The sequence below is a fragment of the Chenopodium album genome, chromosome 9 (genome assembly GCF_948465745.1).
Source record: "Chenopodium album chromosome 9, dcCheAlbu1.1, whole genome shotgun sequence".
Lineage (NCBI taxonomy): Eukaryota > Viridiplantae > Streptophyta > Magnoliopsida > Caryophyllales > Amaranthaceae > Chenopodium > Chenopodium album.
In genome coordinates this window covers 60,646,145-60,663,351 of record NC_137842.1, presented here as the reverse complement: position 1 = coordinate 60,663,351, position 17,207 = coordinate 60,646,145, and the positions used below count along the sequence as shown (strand labels likewise).

Here is a 17,207-nt window from a genome sequence, read left to right as displayed (position 1 = left end):
TGAATAAAATTGTACTCTATATTCAATTTGAAAATTAACGAATATGGCCGTATTCAATTTAAAAATTACCGAACACGATCCATGACATCTACTGTTTGTTAATTGATATTGATTAATTTAATTAATTCTAGTTTTTTTTTTTGAAACAATTTAATTAATTCTAGTTGACATTGATTATAACCAAAAAGCTAGATAGGCAATAATTATGACATGGATAATCCAACGAGACGCCTTGTCATCAAATTGTTTGAATATTGACTTTTTCATCCTTGTAAGATCTCAATTTTTCAACAACACAAATCAGGAAAGACTGTAGTGCCTCAAGGGCTTTTTATTTCATGGAATGAAATTAATTGCATGATTAGATAAGATAATACAGTAATAGAGCTTCTCAAAACATTAGGAAACTTCTTTTTTTTTTAATTATTATTTAATTATTATTTTATTTAAAAAATTAAGCATGAACTTTCACTCAAATGTACTCCATTTCCCAGGTTATGAACTCATCCAGAAGCTCATTATATACTGAGAGGACTAATACATGTGACAGAATAGAGAATTTACTGAGGTGTTGAAGCCCTAGGAACAACTACAATATCTTCTTGAGTTTCCTTGGCTTCAAGGTAGCGCGAATGAGAAGCAGCTAGTAGGGAAGCTCCGATTCCAGAACCATCATTAGCATGCTCGATGGAGATGTTTTCCCAGACTTGTTCCCCAACAAGCTCTTTCAACGTTTCCTCTAAGCATTCCCGGAATTCAGTGTAATGCTCGTATAATCCACCATCCATGGCTATGACAGTCCTTTGCTTCTCCTTGTTGCTAGGCAGTGTATCTCTTCCCAACATCTTCAAAATCCCCAAAATGCCTGCTGCAGCAAGACGGGCCCCACGTGTTGCCACAATTCTGCAGAGCTCGTGTATAACTTTTCTTTTCTTGAGGGAAATGGTTGGTATCTGAAGGTCAAATTAAAGATCACAGTCATTCATGATGTAAGAGAAAAATGGGGTTTGACCAGAGCTTATCCAAATATACTACTTGTATGTATATACTAAGATATTCTTGATTACAAATCGAAATAAAAATAATACCTCTAAAATTTCCTCCATTTTGGATCCTACGATGCTGAGATCAGGTGATGAATCATGATGCATAGCTGACATGTCAGGTGTCCTGCAATCACACATTCGATTAGTTCTCCATAACTTTTAAAATTCCTTTTTATGGCAATGTTTTTAAAAAAAAATCCTTTATTCCAGCTTAAAAATGAAAGATGAAAGGACTAGGAATTTGTCCAGTTTTCTGTATGACAGAAATATTGAAGATTCTTTGAAGGGGAGAAGACAAGAAATGATGTATTATTGTTTCAGTATTCAGCAAACATTAATCATACCTTAAGATGAATGGAATCCGCAATTTTGGAGGGATGGTATCACCAAAGAAGGAAGCTTCTTCAGCCATTCGGCACAAAACTCTACGTACAATGTCACCCAAATACATTCCAGATATCATCTTTTCATAAGTCTAGCAAAATCATTATACAGATACAAAAAGTCAGTAACAGCATTGCAAACACTCATGATTTATAAGTGTAAATGGTAGATGAAATGAATATTTAAGCAACCACCTGCTCACCACTGTTGGGACTGTCACAATCCAAGGCCTTATCATATTCTGTCAATGGAAGATGTGATATTTTAAAATTACCCCATTCCGTGTTGATAACCTGCAGCACAACATTGTTAAATTTCTTAAGATATGACCATGCCGGTTTATCCTAAATCTTTAATAACACAACCAAGATAAATAATTGATGCCAATTATGTACCATCTCTCCTGATTTTGGTAGTGGACCATGCCATTTAGGTATCGCTTCTGCACGTTCCACATATGCTGCATTTGTTCCTGTGCCCAATATCACTGCAGCAACGACATCTTTGTTTGAGAATCTACCTCCAGCTAGTGTACCAACTGTATCATTAACCTAGTTTTTATAATGTGGATCAGCGTATCTAAAATGCAGAAATGATAATCAGAAAGAGGTTTCTGAAGAGGTTTGTAAAAAAGTTTCACTTTTATAAGACAGTACTTTGAGTGAGCAGAATAGCCACATGCAGATTTAAGCTTACCAAAGCTGTGACATGCATATCAACACCTTGTTTCTTCAATGATTTTGCCAACTCATCAGCTACATCCTTACCAACCTATGATAGCAACAGACAGAAGTCAACAAACATATATATCCAGATAAGTTTTCAAAAGTAAAAAAATTATAAATTAAATAGTACACGTCAGTTGTCAGAGAAATATAGAACATTTGTTAGCCAACTGACAAGGTTGCACAAGGCAACAAGAATGGATCTTAACTTTGCAGAACTACAACATCACGGGGGCAAGGGGTTGATCAGAAGTACCCCTGCTAACAAAGAGGATTACTTTTGATCCTTAATTCGATTGGCAATCATCATTTGCTACTTCACAACAAATATAAAGTGCAAGCACTTATAGTTTCATCTTCACTGATGGAGACTTAAGAACAGATATTCCCCAAGTATCACTAAGCAGGTGCCTCTTATCATCTCTTGCCAAGATAGCATCTCAACAAACTTGTACAAATTCAGAATCTCAATACATGCCCTTTTTGAATCAAGGACCTCATAGCTTCTGACCAAATAACCGGCTAAGAAACTACTTATTAGAAAGCTCGGACATATGTAGGAATATTCTGAATCTAGCACTAACAGTCAAGAATCAGAATCCAGGAAAGAGCTCAAGACACTGAATGCATCACACAAGAACTCAACAATCAACATATTTCTCTATTTCAAATCACTATCACAGGCTCACAGCCCCCAAAGCTCTGATCCCAAATCTCTAGCACAGCCCCCCAAACTCTCCCTCTCTCAATCTCAAAAAAAGAAAAGGGAATATCTGTTATGTACAGATTTTAAACTTCATTTTCAATGCTACAAGAATGTCTTCCCCAAACCTATTATTAATTTACATTCAATGGAAGTTTGATTTTTCCATAATGTATCCAGAACTTTGACCAAAATCTTCTTATGCTGATTAATACAAGCCCTGATCCACAAGTATCACCATTGAAGGTCAAGATTGCATTCTTTGGAAACAAGAATAGAAAGATTATCATATTACATGTAATTGGAGAGTAAGTTGATTGAGACTACTACAATTCCTCTTCACTTATTGACTTTCACATTTGCTCTCTCAAGCAGACATGAAAGAAGGGGAAGAGGTTAGGTCAAGTAGCCATCTGGGAATGGCACCAAAGGTTGGTAAGAAGTGAAGTTGGTTTGAAACTACACCAAACTTGTGTATGAGAATATTTGACAGAAAAAATAGGACCAAAGTTGATTCCTTGTGTTTTTACATTTAATGACAATTGACAAACTATTCTCAACGTCTCTAAAAGGGAAAGGGTGGCCAAAGGAACAGGTAGCTGCTGAAAATTCTGTTACTATTTCCTTCTTTGTTTCTTAATAAATACGATTTCCATGTAAGAGTAACAGAATGAAATGCAATGACCCAAACATGACTACAGAGAGACAATATTTTTGACCCTTTCATATGCCAAAATTCAAAGATCCTTAAACCGTTTGTAACTTCCTTGCTATATGCTTAACGTACACTAGGTTTTCGGTCACAATTTTCATTTCTAATAAAAGGAGTTTGGGTATTTGTATCAGATAAATCCCTCCATCTGGAGTTGTTTTCCCCTGACTTCCCTTGTAAAATATAATCATGAGATAACACCATGATTGTTCAGCTATCCCAGGGACATGATAGTCACGGGCTACAAAGAAAGGGGCTTAGGTGAGTATAAATTACGGAATACAGACACAAGAAACACCATGTGCAAGTTGTGCACTAGTGCTTTTTGCTTAATAATGCATACTTACAACTCTCAATCTTATTATTTCCTTTTAAAAAAGGGTCAGATGACCAATACTCATCATACATTAAAATCACAGTCTCTAAAACAAGCTACATTCCCATGCACTAAAAGTGTAAACAGGCTTAAACGACCACTCACAAGCTAGAAAGTTCTCATACGTCATTCACACCTCAAAACTTCAGGAATATGCCAATACTATTATAGAACTAAAGTAGACCCATACTAGTTTCAAACAGAATTGCACATTTTCATAAAATTAACCAATATCGAAATTTTGGCAATGACAGTATTAGATAGTAAAGTTACCGTATCATCTATACAGAAGCCTTTTGCCCATGTGATCAAAGTTCCAGAGTCAATGGATGTTTGCATTACAGGGAATGAAAATGTAAATCCGAGCTCCCTTTCTCTACCAGAAGGTAGGCTAAACTCTTGACCTTCTTGGGCAACAAATTTCGCAAGTTCACTTGCAATGTAACCAAAAAGATCCTGTCATCCATAGCTATTTGTCAGTATGGATAAATCTAACAAATTAATAGTATCAAAATGTGACATACAACAGTTACAGAATCACACACATCTGACGTTCCAATCATCAATTCCATAGGGATTGGAACTTCTGCGAATTCCTGGTGCTTTATACCACCACCCTTGCCACCCAACTGAACCCGAAGAACACGAAAATTAGTTCCACCAAGGTCCAATGCATAGAATAGACCCTCCTCATCCCTGATTGCACCGAGGGAAAAAGGCAACACATGATAAGAACAAAGCTCTAGAAATAAACTTAAAACATTCAGTCATCAAAGATACTTGTAAAATTAGCCACTTCCATAAAACTTGAATTTCCTGGCACCTAATTCACAGTAAAATGCAAACTAGCTTTAAATTCACTAGAATTCATTTTAATCCTAATTCTTCATGGTTCAGTCTGTTGAAGTCTTTTAAATATTAAATAACCCAGTAACTCATTTACTACCAAAGCAAGACACTTTCACCATACACACAATTACAAAAATCATACTTCGATAAGACTAACATCATCACAATCAACCAAAATGATGATATTATAATATCATGTGGGATTGGTACCCATGATCTGTTATAATATCCCGTCTACATCAACACCTTTGTAACTCTATACACAACAAAATGAATAATAATCAATATGAGCGGATGGCAACTAGTTCAATTACTGGTTGTTCGGTTGACATTTAAAAACAAGACAGATAAGACATTGAGACTACCTTGGGATCACAAGGTAGGTGAGTTGTTTGGTTGAAATAAATTTGGGGAATAGGGAATGGAGCTTCTTATGAGTTTCCACTTCCCATAGTAGGCAGGAATTCACTCACCTATACTGTACCAGTATCCCCCCACCCCCCCCCCCCCCCCCCCCTCCCCCAAGTAAGAAAGTTACTAAATTCCGTCTACATCACTGCCCTTGTGTCTCCGCGCACAACTAAAAATTAACTAAACATCTAAAAAAAATAGCACATAAGTAATAATGTGATTCAATCATGATCAAATAACAAGAACAAGAGCAAAATTTTCCATTAAATTACACTTTCAAATCAAGTTTATTATTGAATAACTAGCAATTGACTAAAAATGTTGCAGAAAATTACCCAGTAGGAAGATTATCAACATAACTAACAAGCATGTTCACACGACCAGCAGTATCAGAAGCAAGTCCAGCATTCATTTCCTTGATCAAAGCATCAGTCACTTGCTTCAATTTCTCAACTGGGGTCCCACATTTCTCCTCAAATTCCCTCAAAATCTCAATCGTACGTCTCCAATTCGCCCCTTTTTTCATCCGACGGCTCAAAATCAACCCCCCTGCCGCCGCACAAACCGCCGCAACTCCCACCACCGCCACCACAACCACCACTTTACCCATCTTCCCCAAAATCCCAAATACCCAATTATCTAATTATCTCAAAGATTCTGAAATGAAAACACCCAGAATTTACCCAATTATGTACTATCTAATCTTAAAAACTCTGAAATTTAAACACCCAGAATTTAGAATTTCAAGAGAATAACACCCATAACCCCACCAATCCAAAAAATCCAATTTTTTTTGGAAAGAGTGAAGATATGATATTATTCTGGAATTTTTAAAGGAAGTTTTTAATGAAAAATTGAAGGTGATTGGTCCGTCAGAAAAAGGAAAGATAGTGATTGGAGAGAAGAATGATTTGGATCTTTGCTTGACTTTGAGGATTGCTCTTATTACCTGCTTTATTTTCTTGCACAACTGGGTAACTTAGTTCAATGCCAGAGGACAACCCATACAAATATACAATTTGATGAGGAATCAACAATAGTAATAAGACTATTAACAAATTCTAATCTTGTTATTAGAGATTTAGAGTAAGAGTAAGATTAAATGGTTAACCTGTTAGTCATCGAACTCAGTAAAATGAGTTATATCACGTGTGTTGCATGAGTTTTATTTTTTGTGATTTTTTAAAGGCTCGTTTATACTTTGACTCTTTTATTTGACTTTTTATTTTTGTTACTTAGATGCTTTGATACCAAAAAAATGGCAACTTGTGAATATGAAAATTCTAAATAATTCATCATGTGAAATTGTAAGACTAGTAACCCCTTAACAAATCTCACTTGTGAAATAGACAAGTGTTGTGGAAAGTGAATGGCTAACATGTTTTTCATTGAACTCTTAGTAAATAAGGAGATCGCCCCCCATTGATCTTCAAGATAAACGTTATTTGTTTATCTTGTACTCATATCGGCAGTCCCTACTCCATTCATCAACCTTTGTTGGAAGCATTAGCTTATTTACAGTGATAAAATTTAGCTAGATGGAGTCATACTAACTGAAGGGTACCGACACCACCAGTGAAGTTTCCTCCCCTCCCCAATCTCCACCCTCCTTCCACCACCAAATTAAACGAAAAAATTTAGGGCATGGTCAACCCCAAAGGGTAAATACGGCCATGTGCTCCATTGACCATTGAAGTTGATGGAAGAAGAACACATTTTGAATGGAAGATGGAGGAAGGAGATTGTTAACTGCGTTTGTTGATGAAGCATTCTAACGTGGCATTAGTCACAATCATGCCTGGTAAATGTACCACAATACGTCAATACCCATCACTTAATGGAGGAAATGTCATTAATACCTCCTAAGTGATATCTGAAAATGTTTATCATGTTGATTAACTTGAATTTCCTCGTAAATGTGTTCTAAAAATTGTATTACTTCTATACAAGTATCATATATCCTTTTTTTGTGATCATTTTGTACTCTCAATCAATGAATTCTAACAATGGTTTACAAGTAACATTCAATTTTTGATACTTTTGAATGTTAACTTTTTATATGGTTGCATGTTTTATGTTACAACAAGTACGATTAAAGTTGTACATGTAATTTCATATATTAAATTTAAAGTGAAACAATTTTTTTTAACACAAAAGAAGATTCATATATTACTGCCCGTTAGGCTTAAAACATCCATTACAACAAAAGCATTACTCTTCCCATCATAACCAAAAGGAACCCAAAATATGGTACTAATGGAAGAGTAATAAAAGAAAGACTTATTACAAAGGTGAACTACTAAGACAACACTTGGAAAGAAACTATAATACAAACTGTTAGTAGAACAACTACAGCAAAAGCAATGAAGCGCAACACAAGTAGACATCCAGCACCGCGACAGGAGAACACCAAAGAGACTACCCGGACGAGGTGGATGATCAGCATCATTGATCTGCTTAGCAAAAGGAGGAACCAAGAGATTAGTGAAGATAGTACTAGAACAATTAGATGAATGAAAAGAGTACTAGTACAATATTTAATCATAATAAAGCTATTAAGGACTATGACAAAAAAATGAAAAGCAAGAGATTAAAAAGGATAATTAGAATAGTGAAGATCAGCTTATTGTCGTTTTGGAGTTGTCATTGATGTTTTATACTCGTTGTAAAATATAAAATGGATAAAAAAAATATATAAGGTCTCGTTTTGTTGTATATTGGAATTAAATGACTATAAAAAGTTACAATTTATGGAAAATTTTATTGCCTAGGAAATATCTGAAATTGTGTTTGGTTGACATATAAGAAATCGTATTTCCCATGATTTAGTTTTCTATGTTTTGTTTGGTTAACTTATGTAATACCAGTGTGGCAGTGTATTATTATAACTTGACCTACTTTTCCAAAATTTTAAGGACAATAATGTAATTTCACCCAAAATACATGTGGGAAGTTTGAGTGATCAAGGTAGGGTGTGGGAAATAAGTTCCCATGTTTTGTAGGAATTCCAAATTCCATTGGAATTTTCACTTCCTACATTTTTGCTAACAAACAACTATTCTTAAACACATTTTCCATGAATTTATATTTCTCCCATTATTCAAGTGCAACCAAAGAAGCTAAGGCCTAATTGATGAAATTAAATCATCATCCTACCCACAAATTTTTTTGATGTGAAATTTTAATCAGTAGAATCTTAATCACCCACAAATGCTTTTTTGTTGTCAAATTTTCACAAGTAGAATTTTAGGGTTTGTTCTCTTACGTTGAAATTTAGTTCAGTTCAGTCCAGCTCAGTTCATCTCAGTTCAGCTTCACTCCTAATTTCCTTCTCTTATAAAATATTCAGTTCAGCTCAGTTCAGCTGAGTTCAGTCAATGAGAACAGGCCCTTAATGTAGATTTGAAAACATGTTCGGCAATACGTAAATTAAGTTAATTGGTGGTTAATTAGAAGAATTTAGAGTTTAATTAAGTTAATTGGTGCAATTAAGGGAATAGGTTTCCTCTCGCAAAAAAAAATGAATGTGGGGTTTTTTTTTAATCAAAAAACTTTTAAAAGGTTATTTTTTTCGCAAAATGATGCTTTTAAAAGGGTTTTTTTTTTTTTTTTGACAAATTTGTCTTACTTTTATTTAGCAGATTTTCATAATATTAATAGAAATTTAGTGGTATTCCACAAAATTTATCATACAAAATTACAAACTCCTGAAATACGATGTATTTGAAGAGGTTTCTAAAACAAGTATTTGAAGTTACGACTCAGCTAAATCAAGTAATATCAAGAGATGTCCGAAATAAACATATTTAATTTTTTAAGAAAGATTTTCATAATAGCTTTCCATTAACATTAATGGAAATTCAGTTTATAAAAAATTCAAATATCTTGGGATTTTGTGGGATTTTTTTAAAAAGAACACAGTGAATTACAAGACTACAACTACATGTCATATTTCATGTAGCATATCCATTGAAATGCATAAGGTCTGAAGAGAAAAATACACCAGTATAGAGACTGAACACAATTTAGAATTTATACTATTATTAACAACGAAATCTGTAAGGTCTGAAACAATGAGAAAGACTACATTGCTTAATACAAACTATAAACTAATCATTATAGGACCAACCTCAACCTATCTCCCCTCCCCCCTCAAAAGAAAAAAAAAAAAAAAAAAAAAAAAAAAAAAAAAAAACACTTCGAACCAGAATATGAACACCACTCGTGCAGTGCAAACTCCAAAGGGCAGGCCTGAGTTGAGAGACAAATGGTTTAAGAAAAGGCCAAGAGATCCGAAAGTCGGAGCACACCCTGAGATGTCCAAGGCAGAGCACCATAACTCTTCCCCCAGATTGAAAGGCCAACACCATCAAACCAGAGATGTCCGAGGTGGAGCATCACAACTCTTCCCGCCACGCACCAAATTGAAAGGCCAACACCATCAAACCAGATATGTCCAAGGTGGAGCACCACAACTCTTCCCCCAAGTTGAAAGGCCAACACAAGCACCACTACTCTTCCCCCAAGTTAAAAGGCCAAACACAATCAAACCAGAAATAGCAATGCTTCCATTGTTTCTACATTAAGTTCCTTTTTTTTTTTACTTGATTTGTTCTCTCTTAAATTTTTTTTTTTTTCTTTTTTTTTTTCTATCTTAAATTTTTTTTTTCTTTTTTTTTTTCCCTTTAAAATTTTTCTCTCCAAGTTTTTTTTTTTTTCTGATTTTTTTTTAAAAAATTCCAACTTCAGCTCATCAGTTACACCTAAGTAACCCAAAACTAACTGCACAAATAACAGCAGGACAGAAGTTGAAACCGTCTTAAATCTAGCATCTGTAGTATTGTCTCGAACAACCAAGCAAACCTGAAACAGTCAAAGGGAAGAAAGCCAGCAACACAATATTGCACTTACCCGAGAAACTGGCTTTCTCTCCCACCCACCAAACTCACGCCAGCACAGTCGTTGTGGACCCAGGTTTCTGCAAATGTCCATCAGATTACTACACTGCCCCACTTCAAGCTGTACTAGCAAGACTAAGCCTGAAAATTATCACAGAAAATGCAAACAAAAGCAATATAAAGATGAACATTGTAATGAATATAAGTTACATTAAAAAAAAGGATTCTAAATCGGAAATAAGCATGCCTTATTACTGGATCTTGAATTGTTCTCGAGTCCGCTCCAATGCTTGCCTTCAACTTTACACCATTTATTCCATTTGTCTTCACAACATAAACACAAGAGTCACAAGTAAGCAGCTCAGAAAAGAAACATAATAAGCTCAAGACATAAAAGACCAAGGAAATTCAGAATAAAAGTTAAGTGACCAGCCAGCTTTTGCTCAAACTATTAGTTAAAACTTAAAATAATCAAGGAAACATAAGCATAATTGCAGAAATTGACACAGTGAAAGAGGACAGAGCAGCAAAAGGCCAATATTTGTATAATAAATATTAGAACAATGAACCACAAATTTTGGAGCCAATACTGATATAATAATAGCAGATAAGAGTAAAAAGATAAAACCTCATATCCATCTTGCAATGCTACGTTGCTCTTCATGAAATCACCTTTTGCATTAGTGAGCAAGCCAGAAACTTCCTCAAACGCATCATTTTGAATTAAACTCTGGTTTACACTTCCTTCAGAACTGCTAATTTTCCCACCCTCTTCATTTGCTTTAGGTTCCGAATCAAGATCCCTGAAAACCCCATTGCTTGTAAGAACAGAGACAGCACTGCAGGTAGAGGTAGAAGGAATATCTGACTTTTCTGCAACTGAGACAGTACTGGCAGAAGTAGCCAGCCCAAAATCTTTAGCATCATGATCCAACACCGCATTCTTATTTGTTGAAACATACCCTGAGACCATCCCTGGAGGTGAACCCCGATCTACCACAGCTGTCACATCACACTCTGGCAGTGGAGACCCAGAATTATGAAGCACTGAATCAGGAGACACTGAAGCACCACATGGACTAATGGACCGCCGCTTCCCCGGTTGCCCAGATATATCTTCACTAGAACACTTTCTTTTATGAGACCTTCCACCATAAACTTCATCTTTTGGACTACTCGAACTTTGTACTCGCTGGTCACCTAGAGACCTTGATAATCGAGAACGCTTATATCCCTCTGGAAAAACAAAAGCTGGAAGCAGCTTTTTACGGACATGGGACACATATATATCCATTCCTGGTTTCCAGTAAGAGTACATATTTATTGAATTCCTAAACTCATCAACTGTTACGCGAATATCAAACTGCTGTCCCTCCTGAGCAACCTCGCCTTGCTTCCTTTGCAAACCCATAAAAAATGCACAATGAGCCCTTTGCCTGGATGGATCAAACAAGTCATGTGGACAGGGATGGCACTGCAGTTTCCCAAGAGTATCACGTTCTATCTGAAAAGTACAACAGATAAAACAAGACCTATTCAGACAAAAACCAATAACGAAATGCAGAAGAGACAACTGGAATTCATAAGATAACAAATAACAATTGTGTGCAATGTAAAACAGCTTGACAAGCACCAATAAAGCTTAAGCCCCAGCAAAGACCAATAAAGCCACCACTATTCCATTGCAGACAAAAACAAAAATGTCTTACCATCAGAGTCAACTGTCTAAATCGGGATTCTACCCAACCTCTCCAAGAACGCAAATCATCAGCATCAGCAGCAATTATGTCAACTTGTAGATAGTTTTTATAGCTCTCAAAGAACAAATATGGCTCAAACAGAGAGCCCCAGCGTGCCTTGTTAAGCTCAATATCCTATGATAATCAAGTAAAAAAAAAAAAAAACTACATTAGTGTCTTCCGAAAGATCTTAAAAAAAAAATTTAAAAAAAAAAAGGCTTCAAACCACCTTACCTGACAAATCTTGTTGCCAAACTCGAGCTGCTCCATCATTACCCGGAGAGTACTAGGCGAAACATTGTAGCTAGAATTCATGCAAGGGTACGCAGGAGTAATGATAGGCATGTGATGAGTACGGTCCCGATGATTTTTACGAGGATCCCAAACTGGAAATCCAAGCTCTTCCTCTTCAATCTCACAAAGCATCACAGGGTTGGGCCAACGCCACTGGGTAAAGACCCTAAAAAATCGAGAAACCAGCATACTTGGTACTGCATTTGGATACAGCTGACAAACCCGAGCAACTAGAATTGCCCAATTTACACCTCCAAGAAATCCAGTCACCTAAGCCAACAGATTGATGAAATTAACAAAAGTGGGAAGAAAAAAAAACACTAAATTGGGAATATAATCAACAATAGCAACTTGGAACAGCATAGAAACTCACATTTGAGTAAACACCTCGTTTTTTCGCCCAAAACTTAAGACACCGAAGCGCAGTGCGGAAATGCTGAAAATGGAAGATAGTTTATAATTTATAATCATTCAAGGATCAAAGCAACAGCAAATAAAAGCTGCTAGTGGACCAGGACTATAATCATATTGTACTAAAAATACAAAATCTAAAATACAACAAAAAATCATTAATAACTAAAAAAAATGAAGGAATATAGAGCATTGCAAGGCTAAAGAAACCGAGTTTTCATGTGTACCTTGATGTTAGGAACTAACTTAAGAATTTGATCTGCAACCCTGCATCCATTTAAACTTCGAACAGTAGCTTCGTCAACATTGTATAGAACCGAAACATCGGAAATATCCAAGTCCTGCAACAATGCTCATTTTAGTTATCATGCTGGAGTCACACTATTAATAATAATAACTTACAGGAAAAGAAAACGATCACAATACTACCAATGTACAATTCTTCAGCAATATATATAATAGATCCTCTAAGTACACAATAGGAGATCAAATGTTACTAAAAGAAAGCAGATGCAGCTAGTATTGGAATAGGATATTGTAACTAACTACCCCAAAAGAGACACTGCTACTGCCCTTTGCCAAAAAAAAATGCAGTCCCGCAAGATATTATGCAATTACATGCTACAAACTTCAATAGTGCTGACTACAAAATAAAGGGGATGGCATCAAAACAAGCACTACCTCATCATTTTTAACTCCATAAGCAAAAGCATGAGGACAAATAAAAAGGATAGAAAAAATATACTTCACAATAAGAGCCATGTAAAGTCCACAGAAAATTAAACCAATTATAGTGTGAAAAAATCAAAGTACTACTTACTTCAGGAACAACCAAGACGGAAACACTAGCATAAAGAAGATCAATAGAAATCCCATCAAACTTAAATTTCATCACTGGTACATGCGCATCAGGAATTGGTTGAAGCTCGGTCACTTCCACCAATTGTGCCAGAATATCATGGAAAATGTAAAAGAAATCCTCCTATTGAGCACAAGGTAGAAAAACAATTAGAAGCTAAAACCCGGAGCAAATTCAATGAAATTGAACAAATCGCACAAATTAAGACAACTACTTACATCTCGGTTGATATATGATGGCCCCACACATAAAGCATCTATATCAGCTCCGGGACCACTCACCTGTATAGGGCATGCAAAGGATAAGTTTCAAATCGAATTAATGCAAAAAAAAAAACAATTAGTATTTATGTCAGAAAATAAGTCATACAAAAAATAACTCCTTTCTGAAAGCATACTTAAATAAATCACAGCAAGAAACTGATACCATAAATCAGCATAGCAAACCAAAACAAGACACATTAAGAAAACTATGAAATCATCAGTTATCGCAATAAACGACATCAAAAATCTCTGAAAAGAAGTATCAGAAAAACCAGACAAAGAAAACTTTAAGAATCTATAACTTGAGTTTTAATCAACAATGCATAATCAATCTCCTCAAATGCAGATTCACCAGACAGATATTAATCAATAGCAGCAATCTAAAAATGGTTTCACCAAAGCATAAAATCTTTGATTTCTTACCCCCAGACGACAAGATCCAAAAGTGAGTATCAATGCATTAGCATCCTCAACCATTTGATCTGTATACCCTCTTAGCCGAGTAAGTTGTTTCACCCAATCTTTGACAAGCTGAGAAGTAAAAGTATGAATTAATACTCAGAATTCAGAAATTAACATGATATCAGAGAGCTATGAAATAGGAGACGACACAATATCATGTAAGGAAAAGGCAAATATAACAAGTGTAGATACATTCACATATAGTAATGAATGCCATCCAAAAACAATTTTCTTTGAGTCTCTTACAATCCTCACCACACAGGTCATGCAAGAAAGTGAAGGCATAAAAGAAAGAAAATCCATCATACCCTTGTTGTCGTCAATAGTAAAATAATACTATACAAAAACAATCTTAATCCTAAATCGCAATCATTATTGAGTTGAATGCTTGGTGATATGATAGTCCAATATAGTTCAAGAAGAACTCTACCAATACAGACACAATCTTAATCTTGATTGAGATAAATGCTTGGTAATATATATCTAATCCAACAGAGTACAAGAAAATCTCTACAGCTTCTGGTGGCAACAAAATTTAGTACCTTGACAATAACATGGAAATAATCTGTCTCTGGCCATTCACCAGAGAGCAAATCCAACGACCGATAAAAGGAATCACACTGGAAAGGTAATTAAAAAGCTAACGACCACATTAAAGGTAAACTCTTCTAAATTATTACATATTAAACAAAAACATACACTGCTCCATCCATGTTAAAGATTTACTAAGTACTGACACAAACCAACATATGATAAACTTTAACATTTATAGTTTAACATTTACAGACTAGTTTAACCGCGCTCTTCAGCACATCTCTATTCTCTACAAAAATTATCTTGATCATACAGTAATATCTAACTATAAACAACAAATAAATCCACTTTTCATATATGATTACAACAACCTCGTTTATATTACAACTTCAGCAAGTCTAGGGGCTAGGGCATTCATACAAATGTCAACTAATTAACAATAATAATCAACAATCAACCAACAAAATCCCAAATTCGACAAAATCAACTAGAATTCATGTCAGAAATAAGAACATAACTTCAACACACATCAATTAAGTTCTTATACCTCTCTAAGGCGAGCCAAAACCGCTTCCCTCTTCGCCGCCTCGTCTTTGCTTTCATACAAACCAGAATTAACCAAAAACTGAAATTCCAATACAAACGATCAACAACAATCAATTACCAAGAACAAAAATCCCTAATTAAAAATTAAAAATTCAAGAATCAAACCAACAAACCTTCTCCAATTCCCGAGTCTTCTGCAAATCAACAGCAGAAGGTCCCGCCATAGAAATCGGCTTCGTCACTCCAAGTTGCTTCACCAATCCTTCTGTACTCCCCATCCTTCTTCACTCAACAAAAATTCTCTCAAATTTTCACCCAAATTCCCAATAACAAACCCTAAATTCACAATGATCTATCCTCAGAACCAAGAAATAAACCCGAATTTCAAAATTAATTGAAACCCTAATGATCAAAATTCAATCACGATCAAACAAATTAGGAAAGAATGAAGAAAACCCGCAATTCTAAATTGAGAATTGGGAGATAGTAATTGAATATCAAACCCTAAGAAGAATCGGAACCCTAGAAAAATCGAACGAAGAAACGAATTGTAAGGGGGTTCCAATTCAATTGAGAGAAGAAGAAGAGGAGAGAGAAAAAGGGAGGTTGATCGGTTTGGCGGCCAATTGATATTTTTTATTTAATTTTTTTTTTTTTTGGGAAGAGATTATTAATTAATATAGGAAAAAAAATCTCAAAATCCGTAACATTTTCGGAAAAGGAAAATAAAAAAAGGTAGAAATATAAAAATAATGGGAGTAATTAAAGGAAATAAAAGATATTGTTAATGTGATTTTAGGAAATTAGGGGGAAAGATAGATTTTAGCAACGTCGGCTTTAATTGAGTTGGGATTTTTGGCGTACTTTTTGTTGATCCTTATACACGTCTACGCGGGTATCTAGTTTGTAATTGTTGTACTTTTCTTTCCTTTTTTAGGATGGTGCTTTCAAATAATATCGTCAATCGTTGTTGGTTGATTTATCGGTGTTTTATTTGTACTCTTTTTATCTTGAAATAGGTTTTGAAAATATTTGATTAAAATGGTTGATTAAATAATGAATGGGGTTGGATTAATTTTTTTCAAGATTGTGGCTCTCTAAACACCAAAAAAAACTTAAATAAATGTTATGGAATTTGCTAATTTATCTCTAGTAACTTGATATTTGAGTATTTGACTTTGTTCAAACTTTTTATCAAAAATTATAAGGATTTTGCTAACGAATGTTCATGTGGTGTTATGTAAGCATTTAAAATTAATAAAATGGCATTAATTTGGAATGGATGACAAAATCACGAGTCGATTGGTGTAATTATTGTTCATTTTGATTTAATGTTACTATATTTAGTTATCTTGTTTAGCACCCTCATGACGTTCATTAGCTTTTGCCAAAATTATAATTGCATATTTATTCGGGTAATGTACTTTGGGGGGGGGGGGGGGGTAATGTACTTTGATTGTGTAGTCTCTTCGTCTTAAAATATACGAAGTATTATTTATGTTTGCGACTGATTGGGGTAAATTTATGTAAATGCTTTGATTTCAAAAGGTTGATATTTGATTTGTTTAAAACTGTGAACAGCTCATTTTGTGGTTTACTTGTAACCTCTCATTCAAAATCGATGAGGATTGAATAAAAGGACTACTTCTTATTGTTGAAATTGACTAAACAATTAATGATTGTTGCAATATATGTGAATAGACTAATTAATATACGCAAACGTATTTGGTCGTAAGGTCGGGGTGTCATTTGACTCTACTTATTTTATGTTCAGCCGTTACCTCATGGAATGAATACCACACGTCTTGTCATCTTAACTAGTAATAATTTATGTTTCATTCATCCACATAAATGTATATAAATGTATAATACAAAAAAACACCCAAAACTAAAAAAACAAATGAAACTCATATTATTCTTTCAATTCTTTTCAATATTTTAACATTATATTTCTAAATTATTAATACAAAAAATTTCAAATACTTTATACTTTAA

At 34.7% G+C, this 17,207-nt stretch overlaps 2 protein-coding genes across 4 annotated transcripts; both read right to left on the bottom strand.

Annotated features, from left to right (window-relative positions):
• Nucleotides 1-339: 339 nt before the first annotated feature.
• LOC145560015 (hexokinase-1-like) lies at nt 340-6,168 on the bottom strand. Its single transcript, XM_081621269.1, has 9 exons — nt 5,542-6,168; nt 4,492-4,642; nt 4,220-4,402; nt 2,127-2,201; nt 1,826-1,981; nt 1,625-1,723; nt 1,391-1,521; nt 1,089-1,170; nt 340-953 (listed from the first exon to the last, which is right to left on the bottom strand). Exons 1-9 carry the CDS (start codon nt 5,814-5,816, stop codon nt 561-563), a joined length of 1,545 nt encoding a protein of 514 aa, XP_081477395.1. The 5' UTR covers nt 5,817-6,168; the 3' UTR covers nt 340-560.
• Nucleotides 6,169-9,941: 3,773 nt separating this feature from the next.
• On the bottom strand, nt 9,942-15,869 carry LOC145558645 (nuclear poly(A) polymerase 4-like). Of its 3 annotated transcripts, XM_081619954.1 has the most exons (12): nt 15,386-15,863; nt 15,214-15,291; nt 14,094-14,201; nt 13,626-13,688; nt 13,369-13,530; nt 12,776-12,889; nt 12,511-12,573; nt 12,078-12,407; nt 11,814-11,978; nt 10,733-11,608; nt 10,352-10,428; nt 9,942-10,245 (listed from the first exon to the last, which is right to left on the bottom strand). In XM_081619954.1, exons 1-12 carry the CDS (start codon nt 15,488-15,490, stop codon nt 10,221-10,223), a joined length of 2,166 nt encoding a protein of 721 aa, XP_081476080.1. In that variant the 5' UTR covers nt 15,491-15,863; the 3' UTR covers nt 9,942-10,220. The 3 variants fall into 3 exon arrangements, 2 of the variants coding, with proteins under 2 accessions (XP_081476080.1, XP_081476079.1); XR_014092591.1 differs by having other exon boundaries at nt 10,352-11,608; nt 15,386-15,869; XM_081619953.1 differs by having other exon boundaries at nt 9,942-10,428; nt 15,386-15,864.
• Nucleotides 15,870-17,207: the final 1,338 nt, after the last annotated feature.